General features: G+C 41.2%; 1 protein-coding gene across 2 annotated transcripts in view; it reads left to right on the plus strand.

Moving 5' to 3' along the window:
• The window catches only part of JAKMIP2 (janus kinase and microtubule interacting protein 2), a 179,277-nt gene extending 178,144 nt beyond the window's left edge, over nt 1-1,133 (plus strand). For both annotated transcript variants that reach the window (XM_082254242.1, XM_082254241.1), the window contains one exon: nt 695-1,133. In XM_082254242.1, the coding sequence (XP_082110368.1) occupies nt 695-715 (21 nt within the window). In that variant the 3' untranslated portion in view covers nt 716-1,133. The remainder of the gene's footprint in view (nt 1-694) is intronic.
• Nucleotides 1,134-26,052: the final 24,919 nt, after the last annotated feature.

Genomic DNA, 26,052 nt, shown 5'->3' on the forward strand with positions numbered 1-26,052 from the left:
AGTAAAATTAACTCTAGGAAGTCAAAGGCTTTAGTACAGGGATTCCCAAACTACGGCCCTGCAGCTATTGCAGAACTACACATCCCATGAAGCATTGTAAAACTCATTCACATACATGACTAGGCATGATGGGAATTGTAGTTCCTGAACAACTGCAGGGCCATAGTTTGGGAATCCCTGCTTTAGTGAATGCCACAGAGTAAGTAAATTATGTGGTGCTAATAGTTGTATAAATGATCTGGTTTTAAAAAAAGGGCCATAAACAAGAAGCCACTAAGGGCGGCCATAGATGGTTCGAATATTAACCGAAACCGGCTGAGATTTGAACCATGAATTGGAAGGCTGACTGTACTCAAGTTGATCGATTAATCAACCTGGGTACAACCAGCCTGCCAAATTTTACATATGAATATCATTAGCAGCTAGTATAGCCACTAGCAAAAATCAATGTCTTCTCCCGGTAGAGACAGAGATTCCCCCCCCCCCCCCCCCTCCGCTAGGTGCTAACTACTATCACTTAAAAATTTCAATTTATAGTAAAACCTTTTGCACAAAAATTCTGACATTTGACACATAACTCCACATAAACCAGTCAAGTCTAAACAAAGATCAGCATATCTATATTAAAGGGATAATAAGTAACAAAGAAAACGTCTAAACATTCTAACTGTATGCCCATCTTTATCTGTTTCAGACTTTTAGGAAACACGGATGAGCCCTTGCAAAAAGACCAATGCTTCCATACTGCAGAGAGGAGGACACAAGCTATGCCTGTGCTTGAGTGAGAAGATGCAAGATATAATTCAAAGCCATTGTTCCTGATCTGCTACTTGACGGTAGTCCATAGTCACCGTCTATATGCTGCATTTACAAGACGTGTTCTCTTAGAAGAAATGCTTATCTGTTCACTGAGTCCAAGAGGAGCCACAGGTCAACAAGAGGCGAGCATCTTGGGCACAGAACCAAAGTCATTGAGAAACAATCTATTCCCTGCTGTGCAGGGGAACTCTTTTAATTTAACACCGTAAATTTAAATGAAAGACTTAGAAAAAGGATCAAACTTCTGAAGGACAAAGCCGGAGACATATTCAAATCCCCGACCAGGTTATTTACAATAAAACATTCAATATTAACAGTCTGGTTTACTTAATACAGGGATGCTATTCGTCTCAACTCAGGAATAGTGACAACGGAAATGTAATGACTAAAGCTTGGGGAGAGGTTTTTATATGTATGATAATTGGTACTTGCTGCACATCCATCTACATTCTCCAGTGTATTAAGTATATGGTCAACAAACATGTGGACCCATTAACAGCTGAACTCATGTCACCTTTCTGAGAAATGAGCATTATTTTTACCATATACTAGTATTAAAAGCAGCCTAATGAAATGGGCCTATGGATGTCAAAAGGTTCTGTCCCCCACAAATTTGTGTAATCAATTTGATGCCTGTAATGTTTGTATGATGGGAATTTAGACTAAAAAACTAGGTCTGGGTTAGTTACTTGCTATTAGCTGAAGCTAGTATCAGGACTAGATTCCCAGAGCAACCACCTTTAAAAGAAGCTAGCAATGACAGCTCTGATATCTGTCATAACATGTTTCCTTTAAGATAATTTCTTGGGAAACAATCACAATAATTCTTTTCCTGAGGTTTTAGCATTATATTATATACATGCTTAACAACTATGCATTAACCAGGACAGTTTTTTTTGCATGCAGTAAATACTGTTACAAAGTAATGGGATCACTGTGCTCATAATGCCTTATAGTACCATATAAAAAAAATAAATTTTGTGGCAGGCTTTTCTAACCTTTATAGTCACTATGAAATGGCAAGTACAGTGCCTTATATCTAAAACCTCAGAACCTACTGTACACTATACTGTACTGGAGACACATTGTATACATGTAAATGTGTGTATAAAGGTGACTTCATTGAGTGCTTCTGAAAGAAACCATTTCCTTGAGCTTTGGTGGGAAGGTATACAGATGCGCCTGATATACAGCAATAGAATTTAGAAGGTTGTAGACTGTCAATCATTTTAGGCTGTACAAAGTTTTAGCAATGCCAGAAACAACATTCACACTGTACATAAAATATTCCACTAATATGTCACTGGATTTGGAAACAAAGGACACATTTTTTTCTGTAATTTTTGTATTTAATTACCACCCTGTCTATTTGAGGATACCCAGTGTACATAGTTTCCTAAATTACTTCTATATTCAGGTAGCTGTTACATTGTACAGTTCAAATGTTTGTAGACTAATAAAATGCCTTCAGATTATTCATTTGGTGATTTAAAAAAAATAAGAAATTCCGTTAACTCTGGCTAATTTTTCTCAGAAGTTCCTTATTTTAGTGTTACAGATGAACTGCTGCTATAAATCCTAAATTAGGCTTAAGGTACCCTGAGACCTCTGGTAGGGCTACAATGGGTAGAACTGTTCTTAAGCCTGAAAGATGGCATCCGGTCTTCAACCTTCATTGCATGCACGGTAAGGAGCTGCCTCTCACATTCCCAGTAGCAGTATGTTCCCAGTTTCCCAGTCTATGAAAGACAATTTGTATCACATGGGGCTCATGTGGACTTGATTCACTTCTGACCAATGTTGGAACAGGAAGCCTGCTGGCAGAGACATTGGATTACTACCAGCACTAAGAATTTCAGCACACTCCTTTAGTAACTAGAAAGGCCTGGGGTATCAACAAACAGATAGAAAATTGAAAGAAAAGGGCTCCACTCAGATGGGTAGACAATTCAAGATTGTTGGGAAATCAGAGGTCTGTACATCATTGTTGAGACAACCACGCTAAAAAATTAGCGAATAACTTCCATTCCAATATGTTACTTTGGAGCACATGCAGTCATAGAGTAACTCCGTTTCCTAGAGGAAAAAGGCAAAAGCTCTTTCAGACAGACTTTCCTTAAAGTTGGATATCCTCTGCTCATGATAAAGAGCATCTGCTCAATTATCAAAAGCGGTGCTTGGATCAGCCTGATTGCTTGTGGATAAGGAGAATTTACTAGCAGCCAAAGTCTAAAAGTCTGTTGTCCAGGAAGAAGCACAGTAGTACAGCGCTCGTTGCCTATATACAGGTCATGCCAACACTGTAAAATGTACATGATTGCATGTTGGGCAATGACTGAACCTACCATGCCAATTCTTTTCTGTTCTCTGAATTTTTTGTTCTGCAGGCACAAGACAACTATGCTTCCCGCCTACAGTAAAATATAATTGCAGATAGCTGAGTGTCGGTTTAAGTGCCCTAGATTATGACAGCTTTATCTAATCAATACATGAAAACTGTTGAGCAGACAAGGGTCAATTTTTCATCCAAAGTGATTAACGCTGTTTACAGACATCAGATGGTGTAAAAACAATATAATGCAATCTAATGGCTGAATATTTTGGCATCCTAATGGTCGTGTATATATGTGTTAAGTGAACATGCATGTCTGTGTTCAACACACAGGTTTGACACCAGCCTTAAGCAAATATTAGCTATTGGCTGCAAAAATAACTTGGCATCTAACCAGACCTAGCAGCACTAGGTTTCAGCATGGGCGTAAAGGTACCCACAGACATCACCATCGCATGCTCTGTTTAGCATAGTCAGCAGTATAGAAACCTAGGAAGAGAGACCCTGATGGATTTCTAGCCCATTGACTTAACCACTTGGCTAAAACTACCTTCCATGGCATCATAGTGAAAACTATCAAGACAACATGATACGTAGACAGGTACTATATGTCATACCATAGATTTAAGATGGCACACGGACAATAAAAACCTGCCCAGCTACCTAAAGATGTTTCTCCTAGCCAACAGCACATAAACCATATATCCATGCTTAAGTGTAGTGCAGAAGTTCATGATGCCAGTTCCAACTTGACCACTAGACTTTTACACCAACCAAGTTGTCATAAAGGTGCCTACAAAGCTTTTAAGCACCCAGTTAGCACCTATTGTCTGACCTGCCAACAATATAGGCACCAATGATATTCTAATATTTATAAGTATCTTTAAATTGAAGCATCACTTCTGATAATTTTAGAGTGTAGGAGGACATGAAAATAACTGTTTCTAAGCATTGATAACCGATATATTCCACAACCGTTTCAAAGCTCACACATCAAAGTTAAGCGAAAGTCCAAACTTTCATTTTTTTATTATTTTATTTAACTTTTGGATATGTTAGGTAAGACCTCTGCCAGGTTGTTATATCTGGATATGTGAAAAACAGATAAATTACTGCGCTAACCATGAAAAAAGCTGCTTGCACACAACAACCGACAAAAAAGTTGACCAATATACAAAACAATGAAAAATGTTTTCATTGTTTTGTATATCTGGATATGTCCCTGTTGGAAAAATTTCCTTACAACCTAGGAATTTGCAGAAGGAGGATCAGGGTGTCCGTGCTTTCACTTCAGCTCAAAGAAAGGGCCAGGGACACTGCATTTCTGGCAAAATCAACAGATACAGTATTTTCTGTACTTGCTGAAAATGATCTTAGCCTGAAAAAAGACTTGTAAGCTGCAATATATAAATCTTTGGGGAAACATACTTTAGTTACACTTCAGGGTTGGAGAGAAGGAAGGGTGAAAGTGATTCTAAAGGTTGTATTTTTATTTTATTTTTTTAAATAACAAACATGTTATACTTACCTGCTCTTTGCTATAGATTTGCACAGAGCAGCCCCGATCCTCTACCTTTTGGGTCCCTCGCTGGCGGTCCTAGCTCCTCCCAACTGCTGAGTGCCCTGAATAAGCTATGCTTTTGCTATGAGGGCACTGAAGCAGGCTCACTCCTGAGCTGTGCTCCTGTGAATGGACATTGTCTCCCTGCCCTGCCCCTGCTCTCTCCTCATTGGCTCACTGACTGTGATTGACTACAGCAGGAGCCAATGGCTCCCACTGCTGTGTGAGTCAATGAGAAGTGAGAGACCCCAGAGAGCTACTGCTCTCATGCACACTGCTGGATTGAGATGTGGCTCAAGTAAAGCTATATACACACTATCCAACTTTTGTGGTTAGATTTCCTTCAGATTTACCTTTTCTATGTAGTGCAAGGGCCTGCCAGATTGCATACAAATTGAAAGTGTATAGGTTTGACCTCATTTAATATGGTTTTGGTAAGTCTAAAGGAAAAAGTCTTCAGAAAATCTTATAGTGTGTATGACCCATTAGTATAAGGGTGGAGCTGCACCCAGAAGGTTTTTTTTACCTTAATGCATAGAATGCATTAAGGTAAAAAACCTTCTTGCTTTTAGAACCACTTTAAGTGTTATGGTCAACTTTGAATTTAGAGAGTTTTTGGCTCCGAAAGCAGGGAATCACCAGCGCCAGAAACAAGCTTGTTGATCTTATTCTGTGAATCCAGCCCACAAGGGTATATAATTAAATGTTTTTTTGGAAATTCAGATGGACACTACAGAGCTGACAAAAATATCTACTTTTAAAATTCCAAAATCAAAATGTTTTAAAGGTTTCTTTAAATGCAAAAAAAGCCAAAGCTATTTCTTGTTTCTCTGCTTGTTCACATTGCCTTTCCATAATGTGCTATTCACTGCAAGATCCACTCTGTATGGGCTTGTTCACACATGTTCGGGGACCTGTGTTTTTCTGCACTACAAAAATGCAGGTCTCTGCAAAGGGCGCACAAAAAACAATTTTTTTCTATGTGCCCTGATCCCACTTGAATGCAGCCAGTGAGCTGCAGTGTGGTGCAGAAATCTGAAACTTGTCTGCATTATTCCATTGCAGCTCACCTCTAAGTCCATTTCTCCCTGTGTTTCTATGCATGGCAGCTGAGCTGTGGTGCAAAAAAATAAATTAAGTGTTACACTGTGACATTTAAATAAAGTAAAAAAAGTAAACAGTGTCCCACATTTAAAGGTGCAAGGCACGTCCAGCCAGAACCAACATTTCCTGTACAGTAAAACATGGCGTCTTACCATGTAGGAAGTGTGAACCAGCTCGTAAGAGTGTTCATCCTGTTTATAAATAGGGAAATCTGAGGAGGAAGGACAGCTTTTTTCATTTTCACAACTTTTCTACCAATTTATCCGCATTTTTTACCGGTGACCTCTCTTTTTACCTTTGACTTTGGAAATCATACAAACTAGTACCTTGATGAGAGGAACATTTCAATTTATAAACAGGCTACACTATAAAAAAAGTACAAAACTATCTGTATAATTAGGAAGGATCAGATAACATTAATTTTCATGAATGCCATGCATATGTATTATAGGAGCTAATAAGTAAAATCACAGAGGCTCAGTTCACCATCTCATGACTTTTTTCAGACTGAATAAATAAAGCAGTGCTATGGGAACCAAAACAACCAAATTGATAAAGCCCTCATTCTCACTTGAGCACGGCGAGGTAGAAAAAGTTGAGGCTTTTTTTGTGCATTTGTGCTCATAAAGTCCCATACAGAAGCTTCTTTGGAGTAGTATTGTGCGTTTTTGGACAATAGAGTTTTATTATGGGAGTGTTATTTTCGGATTGCCTAAAAAAAAGTGTTTTTTCTGCACACTCTCATGGAAGACAATGGGGCCCAAAATGCGCCATTCCGATTCAAAAGTAGCTTGTGTACCTTTTTGCTCTTCAGGCGTTGAGCTACAGGCACCCGAATGCTCAAATGTGAACAGGGACAAGTGAAAATCATGGGATTTGCCTTGTTGAGTGTTTTAGAGGTTCAAGCTACAAAATACTCGGCTTACTGTTTCATGAGTTTGAAGCAGTCAGAACATCTCTGATTCATTGATATAGGACTCAGTGATGGCGAAGCTTAGCACCCCAGATGTTTTGGCACTACATTTCCCATGATGCTCATGCACTCTGCAGTTGAGCATCATGGGAAATGTAGTTCCAAAACATCTGGGGTGCCAAGGTTCCCAATCACTGATATAGGTTATTGCACTTTGCACTTAGCCCTTTGTCCTGTTAAAAGAAAAAGTCCAACTACTTTATTGTTGAGTGTAACGTCATCCAAAACGATTTTCCTTATTTTTGGGTTAGTGGGTTAGAAGAGTTAGATCCTTAATGAGGTTTTAACAGCTGTGTCTGGATAGTGAATATTGTTTCTCACTTCCTATCCCAAAGAACGCTTCAGTTGGAAAGGAAATGAGGAAAACTATTTCCAACAGGGCACTACAGCAATAAAAACAGATTTAGCAGAGCAGAGAAGGCCCAGAACCTCTGTCAGCTTTTACCTGCTGCTTGTGTACCTGTTGAAAATTACCCATTTCTTCTTATCTCAGTTATAACTTTGGCACTGGGAAAGTAGATAATTAAAATATCTTCAACAGGGCCACACACGTTAAATAAAAAGCAAAACTTTAAGTGTATGTCCAGCCATAATTTAAAAAAATCACATGTAGCACATCTCTGCATGAATGTATATTTCCTCGTTTGTCTCTTAAAAATGCTGAAAGTACAGAAATATACCGGATGATTGATGATGCAGTGATCTCCACACTTCCTGTAGGAAGCTGACAACATGGGGCCTCTGCTGTATCGAAATTTCAAATGGTGTTGTCAGAAATCCCCTGATGGATTACAAAACACCCTCTATGTTATAAAGATGTGGAGAGCTCAGGCATGGCTGAAAAGGCTGCATGCATTTTCAGGGCAGTCAAGGAATAGTTGTCAGGTAACTACAGGAAGTTGGGAACTCACTGGATTGCTGGCAGGATCAAAAGGTATTTTTTTGTACTTCCAGTGTTTTTAAAGAGCCTAACATGGGGAAATATGCATATACTGCTTAGATATTGTAAATATGCTTTTTTTGTTTTAGTCTTCCCCAGCCATATGATTTTTGGCTGACGTGACATTTTGGGGTCTATCTATAACAGTGATGGTGAACCTTGGCACCCCCAGATGTTTTGAAACTACATTTCCCATGATGCTAAACTACACTGTAGAGTGCATGAGCATCATGGGAAATGTAGTTCCAAAACATCTGGGGTGCCAAGGTTCACCATCACTCATCTATAAGATATGTCTGAAAAATTCCTGCAAGCTGAACTAAATGTCACCATATGTTTGGGAATAGGTCATCTCCTGTATCATCGGCTCCATCTAGTGGCCAAAATGAGGTATAGTTTTCTGAATTACCTACATTTTGGCGAATGATACAGGAGATAATCTAGTCCAAAGCATAGGGTGAAATTTAGTTCAGCTTGCGTGAATGTTTCAGACATTTGTTCAACAAATGTTTTATAAATAGACCCTTTTTAAAAAGAAGCAGCAATTATTTTAACTATTTCCAAAGAAATTATTTTGTTGGTTTGTTACCCTTCACATTTTGTGAGAGTTAAAAAAACAAACAAAAAAAAAACTCCCTTTATCTGTGTAAATATTTCCAGAATAGTAGCACTTCCACCCTTTTCTAATGAAAGTGAAAAGCACTCTTTTAGAGATGCAATAAACGTATCCGTGTGTTTCACAGAGGGAAAGGGGTTGCCAATATAAGCATGAACAGTATATACAGTAGAGGATGTAATATGTGGAATGAAGCATCCTCTGTAAGATTGCAATATGTTCTAATTATGGGAAACACGTCAAGCAAGATCTCTCTGTTGTAAATTGCTGCGTTTCAATTGTGAGATATTAAACCTTTCAAAATAATGTTTCAATTATTGGGTTTTTCAAGAAATATGCTTTATATGTCATCCCTGGATTATGAAACTTTTCAAGAAATATAAATAAGCCAATGTCCTCACAATAGGTACCATGTTTTTCTACTGCCGGCGAATATATTGTATTTGTGAAAGAAAACCTGTAAAGAATATGATACTTTGTGTACATAGTATGATGTATTACTGTAGCCTATGAGCGTGTACTTCCTGTGAATAAGAAAATGACTGAAATGCTTTCTTCTGCATATTAAACTGTACAGTTTGCTTTTGTAACATACCTTTGATCAATAGCCATTTATAGATTTTTTTCTTTTTATCCTGTGTGTGTGCATTTTGTACCGGTCGGCATATCTCATCACAGTTCAATACTAAAATGAAGTTTAAAGTAGAACTACAGTAAAACCTTGGATTATGAGCATAATTCATTCTGGAAACATGTTTGTAATCCAAAACATTCGTATATCAGAGCGAATTTCAAATAATGAAAACTCAGATGATTTGTTCCACAACTGTTTATCCACACGTCCTTCAGTTTATAGTCCATATAAAAAGATTATAGCAATGTGATAGGTTGTGTAACCATAAAATCTCCATCCACAAATGGCAGCCTCCACAAGGGGATTAGAAGCAAAATCCAGCAGGAGTTACAGAATATAAAAGAGAAGAGAGGCGCCTCTAAGTGTAGCAATATGGTTACATTTAATGAAGGTACAGCATTTAGCAAATCACATGGTTTATGATTAAAACAGGCACATCTAAAAATGCAGGCATCTGGAGTAAAGCTGTCCACATAGACAATCCTCCACACCGCCGGCTCTCACCACTGTCAGTCTTCAGTCCTGACAGGGTCGACTACCCTGCAGTAGAGTGATCTGAAAGCGAGGCTTGAAGCACTCATGGAACGCAGCGTGAAAAGGATGACCTCGAAGGTAGTGCAGAAGATGGTCTATTTGGACAGCTTTACCCCGGATGACTGCATACTTAGATGTGCCTGTTTTAATCATCAACCATAGAGATAGAGAGGGTGAAAAAGGAGGAGGGGTATGCCTTTATATCAAGAACAATCTGCAAGTAAATATGAGGGACGATATCACTAATGGAGCTAGGGAAGAGGTGGAATCCCTATGGGTAGAGCTTCAAAGGGAAGGTAATATGGTTCTAGTAATATTGGGTGTATGCAGCCAGAGGAAAGAGGGGGAGGCGGACTTCCTATCACAGCTTGGAATGGCAGCAAGGATGAGAAATGTCGTTATAGTGTGGGACTTCAATTATCTGGATATAGACTGGGCAGAAGGAACCACGCATTCGTCTAAGACTCCCATTTCCTAAATGTTTTGAAGGACAATTTCATGGGTCAGATGGTGAACGCACCAACAAGAAACAATGCGTTACTAGACCTACTGATTACTATCAACACAGACCTGATTGTGGATGTAGAAATACGGGATAACTTAGGAAACAGTGACCATAGGTCAATTAGTTTCAGCATAAATCATAGAAATAGGAAACACAAGGGTAATACAAGGACACTGAATTTCAAAAGAGCCAATTTCCCTGAACTGCACTGTATGCTAGATGCTATTAAATGGGATAAAACCCTAGGAACAAAGAATACGGAGGGAAAATGGGAGTGCTTTAAGAGCATATTAAATAAAGGTATTGGCCAGAGCATTCCAAGGGGCAACATGTTTAAAAGAGCTAGAACAAACCCTGGGTGGCTAAACTCCAACGTAAAATGCATATAAAAACTAAAGATAAGGCCTTCAAAAAATACAAGGCTGAGGGGTCATTGGCAGCATTCCAAAATTATAAATAATGCAATAAAAAATGCAAGATCGAAATTAGGGCGGCTAAAATAGAACACGAAAGGCACATAGGGGAAGAGATTAGAAAAAAACCTCAAGAAATTCTTTAAGTATATAAATAGTAAGAAAGTGAGACCAGAACACATTGGCCCCATAAAGGATGACAAAGGGAATCTGGCTACAAAGGACAGAGAGAAGGCGAAGGTGCTAAATAAATTCTTCTCTTCAGTCCTCACAAAGGAATTGGGGGGCTACATTAACCCAGCTTGTAATGTTAAAGTTAATAACACGTCACAGGAAACACCCTCATGGTTAACAGAAGACAGATTCAGAGCTAGATTTGAAAAACTTAACATAAATAGGTCACCGGGACCAGATGGCTTACACCCGAGGGTCCTTAAAGAACTCCAGCCAGGTGATATACAGACCATTGTTTCTAATTGTTATGGATAGTCTATTGATAGGAATAGTACCAGATGATTGGAAAAAAGCCAGCACCAATATTTAAAAAAAAGGGCCGAGATATATCCCAGGGAACTACAGGCCGGTTAGCCTAACATCAGTAGTCTGTAAGATATTGGAAGGGATGATAAGGGACTATATACAAGACTTTAGTAATGAAAATGGTATCATTAGTAGTAACCAGCATGGATTCTTGCAAAATCGCTCTTGACAGACCAATCTACTAACCTTCTATGAAGAAGTGAGCTGCCATCTAGATAAAGGAAGATGTGGTGTATCTGGATTTTGCAAAGGCATTTGATACAGTTCCCCACAAACGCTTACCGTACAAACTAAGGTACATAGGTATGGACCATAGGGTGAGTACCTGGATTAAAAGCTGGCTGCAAGGGCGAGTCCAAAGGGTGGTGATAAATGGGGAGTACTCGGAATAGTCTGGTGTGGAAAGTGGGGTCCCCCAAGGATCGGTCCTGGGACCAATCCTATTTAATTTATTCATAAACGACCTAGAGGATGGGATAAACAGCTCAATCTGTTTTGCGGACGATGTTAAATTAAGCAGGACAATAACTTCTACGCAGGATATGGTAATCTTACAGGATGACCTGAACAAAATAATGGGATGGGCATCTACATGGTATATTAGAGTTAATGTTGACAAATGTAAGGTAATGCATTTGGGTGCCAGAAATCCAAACGCAAAATACTCACTAGGGGAAAGCCTTTGGGGAAATCAAAGATGGAAAAGGACCTGGGGTCCTAGTAGACGACAAGCTCAGCAATGGCATGCAATGTCAAGCTGCTGCAAGCAAAGCCAACAGAATATTGGCATGTATTAAAAGGGGATTCACTCCAGAGATAAAACTATAATTCTCCCACTCTACAAGCCTCTGGTCTGGCCGCATGTGGAGTATGCCGTCCAGTTCTGTGCGCTGGTCCTCAGAAAGGATGTGCTGGAACTGGAAAGAGTCCAGAGAAGGGCAACAAAGCTAATAAAGGGACTGGAGAATCTCAGCTATGAGGAAAGACTGCAAGCATTGAACCCATTCTCTCTGGAGAAGAAACGCTTGAGAGGGGATATGATATCAATGTACAAATACTGTACTGGTGACCCTAGCATAGGGAACAAACTTTTCAGTGAAGGGAATACAAAAGGACCCGGGGCCATTTGCTAAGATTAGAAGAGAAGCAGTTTACCTTAAACTGCATAAAGGGTTCTATATCGTCAGAGCGGTAAGGATGTTGAACTCTCTAGTGAGGAGCATCGATAGTTTCAAAAAACTATTAGATGGACACCCTAAAGACCACAACATACAGGGGTATACAATGTACTATTGACATAAACACACACACTCATCATAGGTTGAACTGGATGGACTGGTGTCTTTTTTCAGCCTCACTAACTACTATGTAACTATGTAGCTATGTAACCATGTGAGTTGCTAAATGTTGTACCTTCATTAAATGTAACCATATTGTTACACTTAGAGGGGGCTCTTCTCTTTTATACTCAATTGTGACATGACGCTACTTGTATATCAAGACATCGCTTGTTTATCAAGTCAAAATTTTTAAAAATATTGTTGTCTTGCAAAATGCTCTCTCCAACCAAGTTACTCTCAATCCAAGGTTTTACTGTATAGGCAAAACTTTTTTTCATTTTGGATAGAGTAAGCGAGGGTTATAGCCCCCTGTCAGATTTTTTTATTTTTGCCATTTGTGTCCCATTGCGCAGTTTCTTCTCTATTACTATGATAATGGTAAACAGGACAAATAGAGAGGTTGACTCTCCTTAATGGAGGTACAAACAGCAATAAAAACTGATATAAAATGCAATAAATACCAGCGCCTTTATAGCTGCAAACTCAAAACACTGGTATGTAAATCTGTATATATCAAAAATAGAGTTGCGCTAAAACTAGTGAAGAAAAAGTCCCAACAGTCCACATGCAATCAATTGCTCAATATGCGAAGAAAACTGGAGAATCTTGATAGCAATAGGGTGTCAATGCAGCAATACAAGATGTGAGAGGTACTAATAGGACATCCACCCAGGTGATAAACCGACAAAGACAGAGTGAATTCCCAGCCACCATATACTGCCTCTTACCGGACAAAAGTGGATCTGGAGCAGTGAGTGGTTAAGGACCACTGCAACCTTTCACAGAATCAGGAGGGGCTAGCCGAGCGTCTTACATCACACCCGGAAGTCTAAGCACGGCCATCTTTTTGGTTTGCGGAAGGAACACTGCGGGACAGACTCAGGCTGATTACTATCTGCTGTGATACGTGCTTGTTATATATCAAATGGGTGAGTGCATAATTGTGTGTATACCCAAATAAAGGTTGTTTAAAGATAATGCACTATGGGCCTGTCCCTTTTGTTTAATATCCCCCAACACATGTGAGATGCGGCACCTATGGGAGTCTGAATAGGATTGTACAACAACATCTTGAAGCGGAAGCACTGGGAGCTGTATGATTCTGTGAAAGGTTGCAGTGGTCCTTAACCACTCACTGCTCCAGATCCACTTTTGTCCAGTAAGAGGCAGTACATGGTGGCTGGGAATTCACTCTGTCTTTGTCGGTTTATTACCTGGGTGGATGTCCTATTAGTACCTCCCACTTCTTGTATTGCTGCATTGACACACTCTTGCTATCAAGATTCTCCAGTTTTCTACGCATATTGAGCAATTGATTGCATGTGGACTGTTGGGACTTTTTCTTCACTAGTTTTAGCGCAACTATTTTTGATATAAGCAATAAAAACTGACAGGTGTTCTAATCCATCTCTACTCTATCCAAAAACTAAAAAAAGTTTTTTCTTTTAGTTATACTTTAAGTATGTCCATTTTTCTAGCTTGTACAGATGTTAAAGCTGAACTCCAGCTTTTGTTACACTTTATATTTTGTTTGGGCCACCATGGCAAAAAAGAAGGCTGATGATGTCACAATCTCTGACTCAGCCAATCAGGGGAAGCTTTGTATTCATTAATAGAATACATTTGTTTTTCTGAATGGCTGAGCACCAATTAAATAGACTCTCTTGTGTTCCTGGTATGAGACTGGAAGTCTTGGCTTGAACCCGGAACAAAGTGTGGTATGCTTTATGTAGCATTAGCTTCATGAAGTGTGTACCGCATATCCAGCGGCCTCACATGTTAGTAAGGGACATAGTTAGTTGGGGCCAGCTTGGCCCCAATGAACTATGTAAAGTGTATCAAAAGCTGGAGTTCTGCTTTAAACCACTTAAGCTCCCGAAGATTTTACCCCCTTCCTGACCAGGCCCTATTTTGCGATTCGGCACTGTGTGAATTTAACGGACAATTGCACGGTCATGCGACGCTGTACCCAAATGAAATTGACGTCCTTTTTTTCCCACAAACAGAGCTTTCTTTTGGTGGTATTTGATCACCTGTGTGATTTTTACTTTTTGCGCTATAAACAAAAAAAGAGCGACAATTTGGAAAAAATAACAATATTTTTCACATTTTTTTATATGAAATTCCCTGAAAAAAAATGTAAAAATCTAAATTTTTTAACATTTTAGGCCAATTTGTTTTCTGCTACATATGTTTGGTAAAAAAAATCGCAAAAGGCGTATTTTGATTGGTTTGCGCAAAAGTTATTGCTAAAGTTAGTTTACTAAATAAGGGAAAGATTTCTGTCCTTTTTGGTGTTTTTTTTTTTAACGAGTAATGGCGGTGATCTGTGATTTTTTTTGCAGGACTGCGACATTGTGGTGGACAGATCGGACCCTTGACTGACATTTTTGACACTTTTGGGGGTACCAGTGACATTACTACAGTAATCAGTGCTATACATATGCACTGTTACTGTGAAAATTACACTGGCAGGGAAGGGGTTAACTTTATTGGTGATGCAGGGGTTAAGTGTGTCCATAGGGGCGTGCTTCTTACTGTAAAGGGGTGTGGCTGTGATGTAACCACAGAGACATATGATCCTACATAGCAGGATCGTATGATCTCTGCAGTTAGATCAGGGAGAATGACAGACGGCTTTGTTTACATTAGCCACCTGCCTTTCTCCCTCTGCACCGGGAGATTGCGAGTGACCGGCAGACATCGGGTCCGCTGGTCACACGCGCGGACATGTTAGGGAACGAGTGGGGGCGGGAGCACGTCTCCGACGGCGCGCGCTCGCCCCTTAGAGGCTCACAGGCTAGCGACGTAGTACTACGCCACTTTGCCTGTACGGGGCTGACCGCCGCAGTAAATAGTCGTGTGGCAGTCGGCAAGTGGTTAAGTATGTATGTGCCATACTTTGCTGATCCCCCTGAAAGCTGGAAATCACTGTATTAGGCACAGCTACTACAGTGATCTCCACTAGCTTCTGAGTTCTGTGCCAAGTGGCTGCCCTGCTGCCTTGTGAATACAGGAGGTCATTTGTCTGACACAGCAGCCATTCAGGGAAAACTTTGCCTTTTCCCAATGAATGCAAAGCATTCTGTGATTGGATGAGGTGTAAAGATTGGGAGGTGACATCATGATCTCAACCTCGTCCATTATCAAGCAGGGCAACGTCCTTTGCTCGTTATACAGCAGTGCAGTTGTGATACAGAGCTGGGACTAGGTCACTCGGTTTCCAGTGCCCAACTGCGCACCCCCCGGGGAGTGGGGTGTGGAATGGGGTTAATAGGGATGTGTGCAGTGCACCACACTGAAACAGGTGTAACATATGAGTTTAATAGAGGTACATATTCTATCCTGCAGTAAAATATGGGTGGCAAACAAGATATGTTTGCCTGGCTACTGAATTCTGTTATAGGTCCATCCCTGCAGTAAATTATGCAATTCCATGAGGCTTCTCCGAATCATTGTGACTTTTTAAAAAAAAAAGTGGTTGACCTGGAGGCCTTAGAGCAGGAGAGGAGCTGAACCCAGTTGACTGGAAGGGAGACGCTGGAGAGGATCTGACTCTGCTTACAGTGAGTACAGATCTGTCGGGACTCCGGCCTGATCTAAGAGGGCCACCCCTTCTGTTGAAAGAGTCAGTGGATGGATGTCAGTCAAGGGGATGCTAGAGAGTATCCTGAAGATAATGTAGTGGCATCAAGTCTGTTGCCAGAGAAAGCAAGAGGATTTAATTCTTCCATACACGTGGCATTATGGTCAAAGCAGTGTGCCTGCTTCCACAAATAACCTGGTGAGGCCAAGTTAGAGTTGTCCTTATCACTGTAAATAGTTCAAGTTGGGGTATCCCACTATTCCCTTCTCCAATCCAAGTTCCACAAAAGTAAAACCAAAAACCCTGGACTGTTTATTAGGTAAGGAGCAACTGGGAGTAAGGAAGGATGAGTGAACTGTCCCCTAGTGATTGTCTGCTAGTAATCAGAGGAGACCCAAGAAGTCATCATACAGCAAGCCCTATGGGGACAATGCTACATATGCATTGTAAAGATTCATCATTTGTTTCCCATGTATTACCCATGTGTTGTAACAATCGACTGTTGCCTGCATATTGTATACTATCACCATTGTTAGGAGGACCATAAAATTATTATATCATTTCTTGCAGGCCTGTCAGTATCAAACCACACCGCTATTATCCCCATGATATGGCTTGATGCACTACATACACTGATATTAAAATCTTCAATTTTGTTTTTATGTGTTTTTCAATTAATTTTTTTACTGGCTTGATTATATATGACATTCAGATAAGGAAAATGTGCCCTGTCTCTGTTTCTTTCTATTTTGTTTAATAAGTGCTTATTGAGAATTTTGTACAAACAACAGATAGAAACAGAAACGTATCAACCAAGATGGTCTGTTTCTTTCTTGACCATTATTAGAATGTGTTAAATTTCAAGATTATTACTGATCATATTTAAAATTTACGATAAAGATCAGGAGTTCATTTGCTCTCCCTGACCTTCCTGATTTGTATATTTGTTTCAAAACAATGACTCAAAAAGCATTGAATTCATTGGATCAGCATGGAAGCAAAGAAACTAGCATTTTCAGAAGGATGCCTGCATAGACTTCTCCATGTAGAGATTTCCTTTATACAAGGGTCTCCCTATTTCTTTAGCAGGCAAATTTTGGATGAATATTGCATGCTACCAATAACAAAAATATATTTAGTGCTAAATAGACTTAGAATTTTATGTTCCTGTGCTTAGCTGAAAATACTGACATCTTTAATGTTACATAGAGTCAGACAACACATTTTTTTTTAGATTTTATACACTGCAAATACTGGAGCTAGACAAGGTGTTTAGTATTCTAAGCAATGTTTCCTGTTCATGGTTAGCAGCCCAGTTCCCATAGTGATTTATTGAAAAACCACAGATAGACTGGTGAGGTTTTGTAAGTATGAAAAGCTGTCTGGAAGCTTAAAGCTAATGCTGACCTCTATAGGGTTCTTGTACTAGGATAAAGAGGTTCCTGCAACATCTATATTCGGCCACCAGGGGGCAGAACTACTCCTAACATGTTTATACTAGGGCTGGGTCAGAGGAAGAAGCACTGCTTGTTCAGCAATATGGCTCTAGCCCATGTATTAATACTGTGGTGTGTTAGATGTTGATGATATCATAGCTAGTCTCTTCAGAAACATTTCTCACTTGCATATCACTTATAACATTTCTTTGACAGTAGTCAACAATTAGTCAGGGGTAACCCAAAACCACATCATCATAGGTCATGATGCATACTCATGAAAGCAGTAATTATACTTCAAGAAAAATACGCCCGTTTATTAAAGAGGAAGTAAAGCTTGGAATTTTTTTTTTCTTTTTGGTTACCTGCAAAGTAAATGCATAATGTGTTAGTATGCAACGCATACTAGCACATTACGTGACACCTGCAAACGAAGCCCACGTCATCCCCATCTTTGCCCATTTTTCTTCCGGGTCTGCAGACTCCATGTGTGCTACTGGCCAGAGCCGCGTGACGTCACTCCTGGGCATGCGCACGGGAGCTGCCGGTCAGGGCGCAGGGCTCTGAAGAAACGGCACAAACGGCCGTTCCTTCAGAGCGCATGTGCTGATAATGTCATCAGCTGCATGCAATGTAAATATCTCCTAAACGGTGCAAGTTTAGGAGATATTTACAGTACCTTTGGGTAAGCCTTATTATAGGCTTACCTATAGGTACAAACATAACAGGGGGGTATACAACCACTTTAACCAGTTGTGAACCGGAAGGATTTGCCCCCTTAATGGCCAGGCCATTTTTTGTGATTCGGCACTGCGTTACTTTAATGGACAATTGCGCGGTCGTGCTGTACCTAAGTAACATTGATGTCCTTTTTTTCCCACAAATAAAGATTTTGGTGGTATTTGATCACCTCTGCAATTTTTATTTTTTGCGCTATAAACAAAAAAACAGCGACAATTCTGAAAAAAAAAAAAAAAACAACATTTTTCCCATTCTGCTATATAACATTCCCCAAAAAAAAATAAAAAATCAAAATTTTTAACATTTTAGGCCAATTTTTTTTCTGCTATATATTTTTGGTAAAACACTTTTGGAGGGACCAGTGACATTACTACAGTATTCTGTGCTAAAAATGTGCACTGTTACTGTAATATAGACACTGGCAGGGAAGGGGTTAACACAGTGGGTGATCAAGGGGTTAAATGTGTACCTAGGGGCATGTTTCTAACTGTATGGGTGTTGGGCTTTTGAAATGAGCACAGAGACCTGTGATCCTATATAGAAGGATCATAGGCGCTCTGTGATCATTCCAGAGAGAAGAACGGTCAGCTGTGTTTACAGCAGGGAGTGATTGCGGGTGCCAGACGGCAATCAGAGCCGCCGGCCCGTGCATCGGAGTCCCCGTTGCCGAGTGGGGGCAAGAGCGTGCCGCCGGCAGCGCGCTCGCCCCCTAGCTGCAGGCGCACGACCCACATAGAGCTATGTTGATTCCAGCAGGAGGGCCATCTGCCGCAGTAAATCTGCGGTGGGCGGTCCTTTAGTGGTTAAAGTTTCCCGAACAGCAAGCATATTGTTTTTGTTTTAGATAGATTGTAGAAGGATTATAACCCATGACAGGTTTTTATTGTGGTCTGTGCCCCAGTTAGGCCTCCCTTTTTTTTTGTGCTATTTACCATCATCATGAACATGAAAGAAAATCACAAATTGTAACTGGACATGAGAACAGAAATACAGGGGAAATCTTCCAACGGGGACACTAGTTCAGGAATTCTTTTACTTTGGAGAGATTTCCTCTCGCTTGCTGTTTTGGCTATAGGACAGGAAGTGAAGGGAAATCTCCCCAAATGGACAGGGGTGACGAAAAACCTGACAGGGGTTATAACCCTCCCTACTCCAAAATGTAAAAAGTTAAAGGGTAACATGCATGACAGTGGCTTACTGGTTAGCATGTATGCCTTCCAACTTTGAAGTCTTTGGCTCAAATCTTAATGAGACCAATGATTGCTTGGGTTTCCTCCCACGTGTAAAAGAAATGTTGGCCGGTTGGTGGAACTACACTGCATCTAAGCACCATAAGCCAAAAATGCTAATTCATTATTTTTTAACATTAAAAGCAAACTCACCCATCCCTCCATGTCTACATTCTTTCTTTTGCAGAGAAATCACTTTGAAAACTACCCCCCCCCCCTAGCATTTTTGGTGGTGGCAACCTTGAGTAAAGGCAGATGGTTCATGTAGTATTTAATTCCTGGAATCCATCTGCCCTTAGCTCAGCATGGAGGCCGAAGGGTTGCTTCTCCTGAAGACTCCTTGAATCTATGGCATAAAATGCCTACACCTGGAAACCAGGAAGTAACTGTAGAAATGTATAAAAAAAGTTTAAAACAAGTAAATATAGGGGTGTGTGAATGGGGGATACCCTGCACTCTGTATGTAACACAACACTGAACGCTGCACTCTTTAAAATGCACTCTGTAAATACCACATCCCTGCATCCAGTTCTCTGTACATATCGCATTCTGAACCCTGCACTCTGTATGTAGCGCACACCCTTGAACCCTGCACTGTATACGTAGTGCACCCCAAACCCTGCACTCTGTGCGTAGTGCACTTCTGAAACCTGCACTCTGTGCGTAGTGCACTTCTGAACCCTGCACTCTGTGCGTAGTGCACTTCTGAACCCTGCACTCTGTGAGTAGTGCACTCTTCAACCATGCACTCTGTGAGTAGTGCACTCTTAAACTCTGCACTCTGTATATAGTGCACTCTTGAACCCTCCATTCTGTGCATATTGCAGTAATGAGCTCTGATTCCTGTATGTGGAGCACTCCTGAACCCTGCACTCTATACCTTGCACACTCCTTAAGTCCCAGTTCACACTGGTGCGATGCGGGAAACCCTGCATTTCGGTTCCCCCATCGTACCAGAATTGCACAGTGGTTCACACTTAGATCTGAAAATGCTGGGGGTGTCAATGTAGAAAATGACCCCCAGATTGGTTCGCAGATCGCAGTGCGAACTGTGAAATGGTGCAGGAATCGGATCGCATAGGTGTGAACACCCATGCGATCTGACTCCAGTGCAAACCAAAAAAGGGTCCTGCACCCTTTTGGTTCAAATGCTAAGCGATTGCAGCCACACATTTTGTATGGCTGAAATCAAATCACACAGACATCGCATGTGAGCTGCACAGCAATGCGATGTCTGGCATCGCACTAGTTTGAACTGGCACTAACTCTGCACTCTGTACGTAGCAAACCTTGAATTCTGCACTCTGTAGGTAATGCACTCCTAGTATTTAATACCTTTTAAGAAAAGGTTTGGTATAAACATGTGGTTACACCTCTTTGCTATCTCATGTGTTGTTTGGTATATGAATCAGCGCAGCATATTTTATGCACATATATGAAAGCCATTTAGAACCTGGGAACAGAAGTATTTAAATTTCTGTTGCATAGTGCAGGTCAGTGATTAATGGACAAGGTAAGTGTTGAGTGTTAAGTGCAAATCTAATTGACCTAGGCAGTGGCTGGCTTGAAAGAAGTTTACCCTCCTTATGGCAATGGTTGAAGGTCCCTCAAATTGTGTCACACACCAGGTGGCTTTGGCCCCAGGGCGAACTAGGCAGCCGCCTAGGGCGCACTGCCTCCTAGGGCGCAGCAATGGTGCCACATTACTCTCCTGTCACCTCCTCATCCCCGGTAGGTGTCACCTTTAGAGAGGGGGGCAGTGTGTACAGGAAGGGGGTGTAGCGTTAAAGGAGGGCAGTGTGCGCAGGAAGGGGTGTAGCTGTAAAGGGGGGCAGTGTGTGCAGGGAGAGGGTGTAGCATTAAAAGAGGGCAGTGTGTTCATGGAGGGGGTGTAGCGTTAAAGGAAGGCAGTGTGTGCAGGGAAGGGGTGTAGTGTTAAAGGAGGGCAGTGTGTTCAGGGATGGGGTGTAGCGTTAAAGGAAGGCAGTGTGTTCAGGGATGGGGTGTAGCGTTAAAGGAAGGCAGTGTGTGCAGGGAAGTGGTGTAGCATTAAAAGAGGGCAGTGTGTTCATGGAGAGAGTGTAGCGTTAAAGGAAGGCAGTGTGTGCAGGGAGGGGGTGTAGCTCTAAAGGGGGGCAATGTGTACAGGAAGGGGGGGTGTAGGATTAAAGGGGACAGTGTATACAGGAAGAGAAGTGTAGGGTTAAAGAGGGGGGAATTATGTGCAGGAAGGGGGGCAATGTGTACAGTTTTTTTTTTTTGTGGGGGGGTGCAAGTAGCTGGACTTGCCTAGGGCGCAAAATAGTCTAGCACTGGCCCTGTTTGGCCCCCATGTCACATGGACCTCAGGCATACAGGCTAACTTTGGAGCCCTAGCTGATACGACAGAATATGCAGGGCCCTGAAAGAGACTTTTCTCCAGATTGGAAGAGATGTCAGAGTGGAAGGGGATAAAGGTTATTTTGTAAAGGGGACTTCAGATCCACCATCCATGCATGTAGTAAAGACATCTAAGTTGCGTTAGGCACCAGCGATGGGAACTGGCTAAAAACCTGACTCTTGGATGTCTGATGTTACTGAAGGCCACTAGTTGGGAATTAGGCGGCGAGGAGCTGCTAGGGGGCACCTACAGGCTGCAATACTGATTCCTGTTTGATGCCCAGCACATGGAAAGGATATGGACATACTGTGAGTGCAGGGCATCATAAAAGGCATTTCCCCAGTGTCCTGCACTCAGTGTATTGCTGAAGAGATCAGCGCCGATGACATCATGTTAGCACCACTCTCTGTGTCATTGAGACCTACCCATCATGTGTCTAAGTCATTAAATATCATTCATTATATGTTTCATATCTGCAGGCTACATTGGAAAAAAAATAATTAAAGTAATAATTTATTAGGGTGCTTCTCCAAAAATTCAGACCTGCCTAATCCAGATATTGTTAACATTTTCCTAGTCTTATAATATTTATCTATAGAAGTAGTTGTAAACCCTTAGTCCCCGTTCACACTAAGGCGACCTGTGAGGCGACCTGGTCGCCTCACAGATCGCCGTAGGTCGCCTTCCATAGGGAAGCTGCGGACCCGTTCTAATAGGAGCGACACAAGTCGCTCCGACTTAGAAAAAGGGTCCAGAGCTTCTTTGGGGCGACCCGGAGGCGACCGCCATAGACTTCAATGTTATGAAGTCCGTGGCGGGCGTTCCGAGGTCACGGTGCGCTGCTCGCACCGCGACCTCGGAGGTCGCCCCCCGAAGTCGGATCGCCCCTGTGTGAACGGGGCCTAATATACTGTATACCTATTGAAGTGACTAACCTCAGGTGATATTTATCCTCAGCCCTCTCTTCTCTACAGTCTCCAAAAACACACAGATCAAAGACTATTTCTCAGCTCATGAAGGCAGGAGGCAGGGATCTGAAGTCACACACTGTACATCATACAGCACAGAGCTGGGTGTAACCTGAGACCTGAGTGGAGAGAATGGACACCCTCTTAACATACAGACTAATAAGCAAAACATGCACAGCTTGCTGGCAGCATGGCAGACCAACATGCTATCAGCTATTAACATTTTAACTTTAGCTAGGCGTTAACAGGGCTGCTGTTAGAAATTACGGGGCCCCGTACAGACTACCTGGCAGGGCCCCCCCAAGAAAATATTAAAGATATATTTAGCTAAAATTACAACAAAATCACTGTTAGCAGACACAAATATAACATAACTCGCATAATTCCTGCTAAATCTAAAAAAAACCTACGTTAAATAAAGAAGATGAGATGAGAAAAATATACAGGCTGGGCAGTTGGAGCTCAGTGATCAGAGAGACAGAGAGAGAGAAACAAAGTTACAATTTACAAATAAACTCCTGAGCAGAGATAAGTGCTAGGGGGGGGGGGGCACACAAGGGAGGGGGATTAGTGAGGGACAACTATCTTTCTCAACAGATAAAAGCTGATAGCAGGGAGAGGGACAGATCAGATTCAGGTGCTGGAGGAAGATTTCTGTATTTGTTGTCCATCACTAATCCCCCTCTCTGTGTGGGCCCCCCTGTGTGCTCGGGCCCCCTACAAGAGGGCTGGTGGTCCCCCCCTATCAGCGGCCCTGGATGTTAACGTGGTGACACTGCTTCTTGTGTGAGTTTGTGCCCCTCATGGCTAAAGACCAAATTACTTAATTGGGCCCCACACCAGATAGATAACATCTTTCACTTGCCAGTGAGACCTGCTCAAGCACTGACTACAGAGTGATTTTGAGGGAAATAGCATAGAACACTGATTTTCATCCACCAGCTATTTTACATATGTGTTACATTACACTTCACTTGTTTAACCCAAAGGCACGAAGGGAAACGGCTGTATAATTCGCAACACCAAACGCACAATCTAAAGGAGGGTTCCGTTCTGTAGCAGACCCTAAGGTAGGGACCCTGCCTCTTAGAGGGGTGAGATTCAACTTATAGCACAAACATTTTGTATAAAAGAAAAAAGATCAAAAAGCAAACCGTTTAACCTCTGCAAGTTAGAGTATTCCCATCATTTTACATGCCTTGCTCTTATGGGGACTGGATTGACAGCACTATTGTTTACTTATCCACAGAGCTAATACCTCAAGCTCAAAACCCCTCCTATAATTAAGTAGAGGAGGTTTTACCTCTAAGAATACTGTTATGGACCAATTGTAATGGAGCTAGTCCAGGAACGTCCAACGAGGCATCCCAAATATGGTCAAATTTCAGTAAACTTCCCCTATGATTATAAGTGATATTTTCCCTTAGGAGAATCTTATTTACTGCAGTAACCCATTGTGTGTGTGTAGGGGGCAAAGGAGAAAGCCATTTTTGTGCAATGAGTTTCCTAGCAATGAACAGCACTCTAAGGATAACAACATATGTGTGGGGTGTATAAACCTCTTCATCCAACCAGTCCAATAGGCAAAGTTTCAGTTCCAATTTAAGAGTGAGACTCCAAATTATATTATTTGAGCTTAGTACTGCCGTCCAAACCCGTATTAGCTTTGGACATTTCCATAGCATGTGAAGGAGTGTACCATTATTTATTTCACACCTTGGGCAATGGGGAGTCTCTTCTATGCCATCTATGTAAGTTATAGGGGGTTCGATAGGTGTGATGTATGATAAACAGTTGGGTGAGTTTTTGGTCTGATGAGAGTGACACTTTAGGTACATTATCCAGTATACTGGCCCACTCCTCATCCGAGATTTGACCTACATCTTCCAACCAACTAGCTCTACATTTAAATGACATAGCTTTGGAAATCTGACCCATAAAGGAACCGTATAGGGAGGAAATCTGCCCCTTTATGGCTGTCAATATGATGAGTCGTGTAAGTATTGCGGGATTAGTTGGTTCCTAATTGAATATTCTGGATTGAGCATAAATGGCGTGCCTTAATGTAGGTATTGGAAGAATAGGTTATTTGGTAGGCCATATTCCTCTCTCAGTGATTGAAAGTCCTTTAATAGACTTCCACGATACAGTTGTGATATATAAATCAGCCCATGATTAGACCAGTTGATGAAGTCTTTTAGCTTATCCAGTTCAGAATAGTTATTAATGCGTGAATAGTTAGAGTAGCCCATATACTGGAAACGTTGTCTAGTTCTATACCAGATTCTATCCATTAGTACTAGCGTGGGGTATTGGGACAATTTTCCAAGTTTGCCCCCTTCTATACATTCTATAATATTATTGTTAAAAAGCAGTGATGTAATAATATTTCTAATTGGATCAGGGAACTCAGGGTTAAGCCAGCCCGTAATATGTTGTAGTTGAGCTGCTAGATAATAGTAATATGGGTTAGGTACTGCTAGACCACCCGAGTCCCCTGCTTCCTGTAACGTTTCCAGTCTGATACAAAGAGTCTGTTTACTCCAAATCAGTGTATGAAATATGGTATTGCATTTTTTGAATATATAAATAGGGACCCAGGTTGGAATCGTTGCGGAGCGCATATAATAGCTGTAGACTCCATATAATTTTAATTAAATGACATTGTCTCACTACTGATAGTGGCAATTTAATCCAGCTAGTTGTTTTTTCTTGAAATTTTTGGAGCAATGGGTTAATGTTTAGCTTAAAATATGTGTCTAGGTTGGGGTAAATAACTATTCCCAAGTATAGAAATGTCTCCACTATTTTGATCTGTGACACCATATTTGGTAATGGTAGAGTAAGAGGGTCCAGTGGTAACAACGTAGATTTATCCCAGTTTATTTTGAAGCCTGAGAAGGATCCGAACCGTTGTATAATTGTCATGAGACTCGTTAGAGAGTCAGCTGTATCGCCTAGAAATAGAAGAGCATCATCAGCATATAATGCTATTTTTCCCCCTCTGTCTCCCATTTTAAATCCACAAATGTTAGGTTTCTTTCGAATGGCAGCCACTAAGGGTTCCACTGCTAGAGCGAACAGTAGTGGAGACAAGGGGCAACCCTGCCCTCTACCTCTGTCTAGTACAAAGGAGGAAGACAGCATGTTGTTTATCCTGATGCGGGCAGTCAGGGCCTTATAATGAGTATTAATCCATGATATAAAGGTGCTTCCTAAATTAAATTTCTCAAGTATCAGCCATAGGTATTGCCATTCTACGCTATTGAATGCTTTGGCAGCATCGAGTGAAAGAATGGCTCTGTGCCCCTGGTTATCAGTAGGGATCTGCATATTTAGATATAGCCTACGGAAATGATTCACTGTGGATGGGTTAGGTATAAACCTTGATTTATCCTGGT

Source organism: Pelophylax lessonae, assembly GCF_965119305.1.
Source record: "Pelophylax lessonae genome assembly, chromosome: 4".
Classification (NCBI taxonomy): Eukaryota; Metazoa; Chordata; class Amphibia; order Anura; family Ranidae; genus Pelophylax; species Pelophylax lessonae.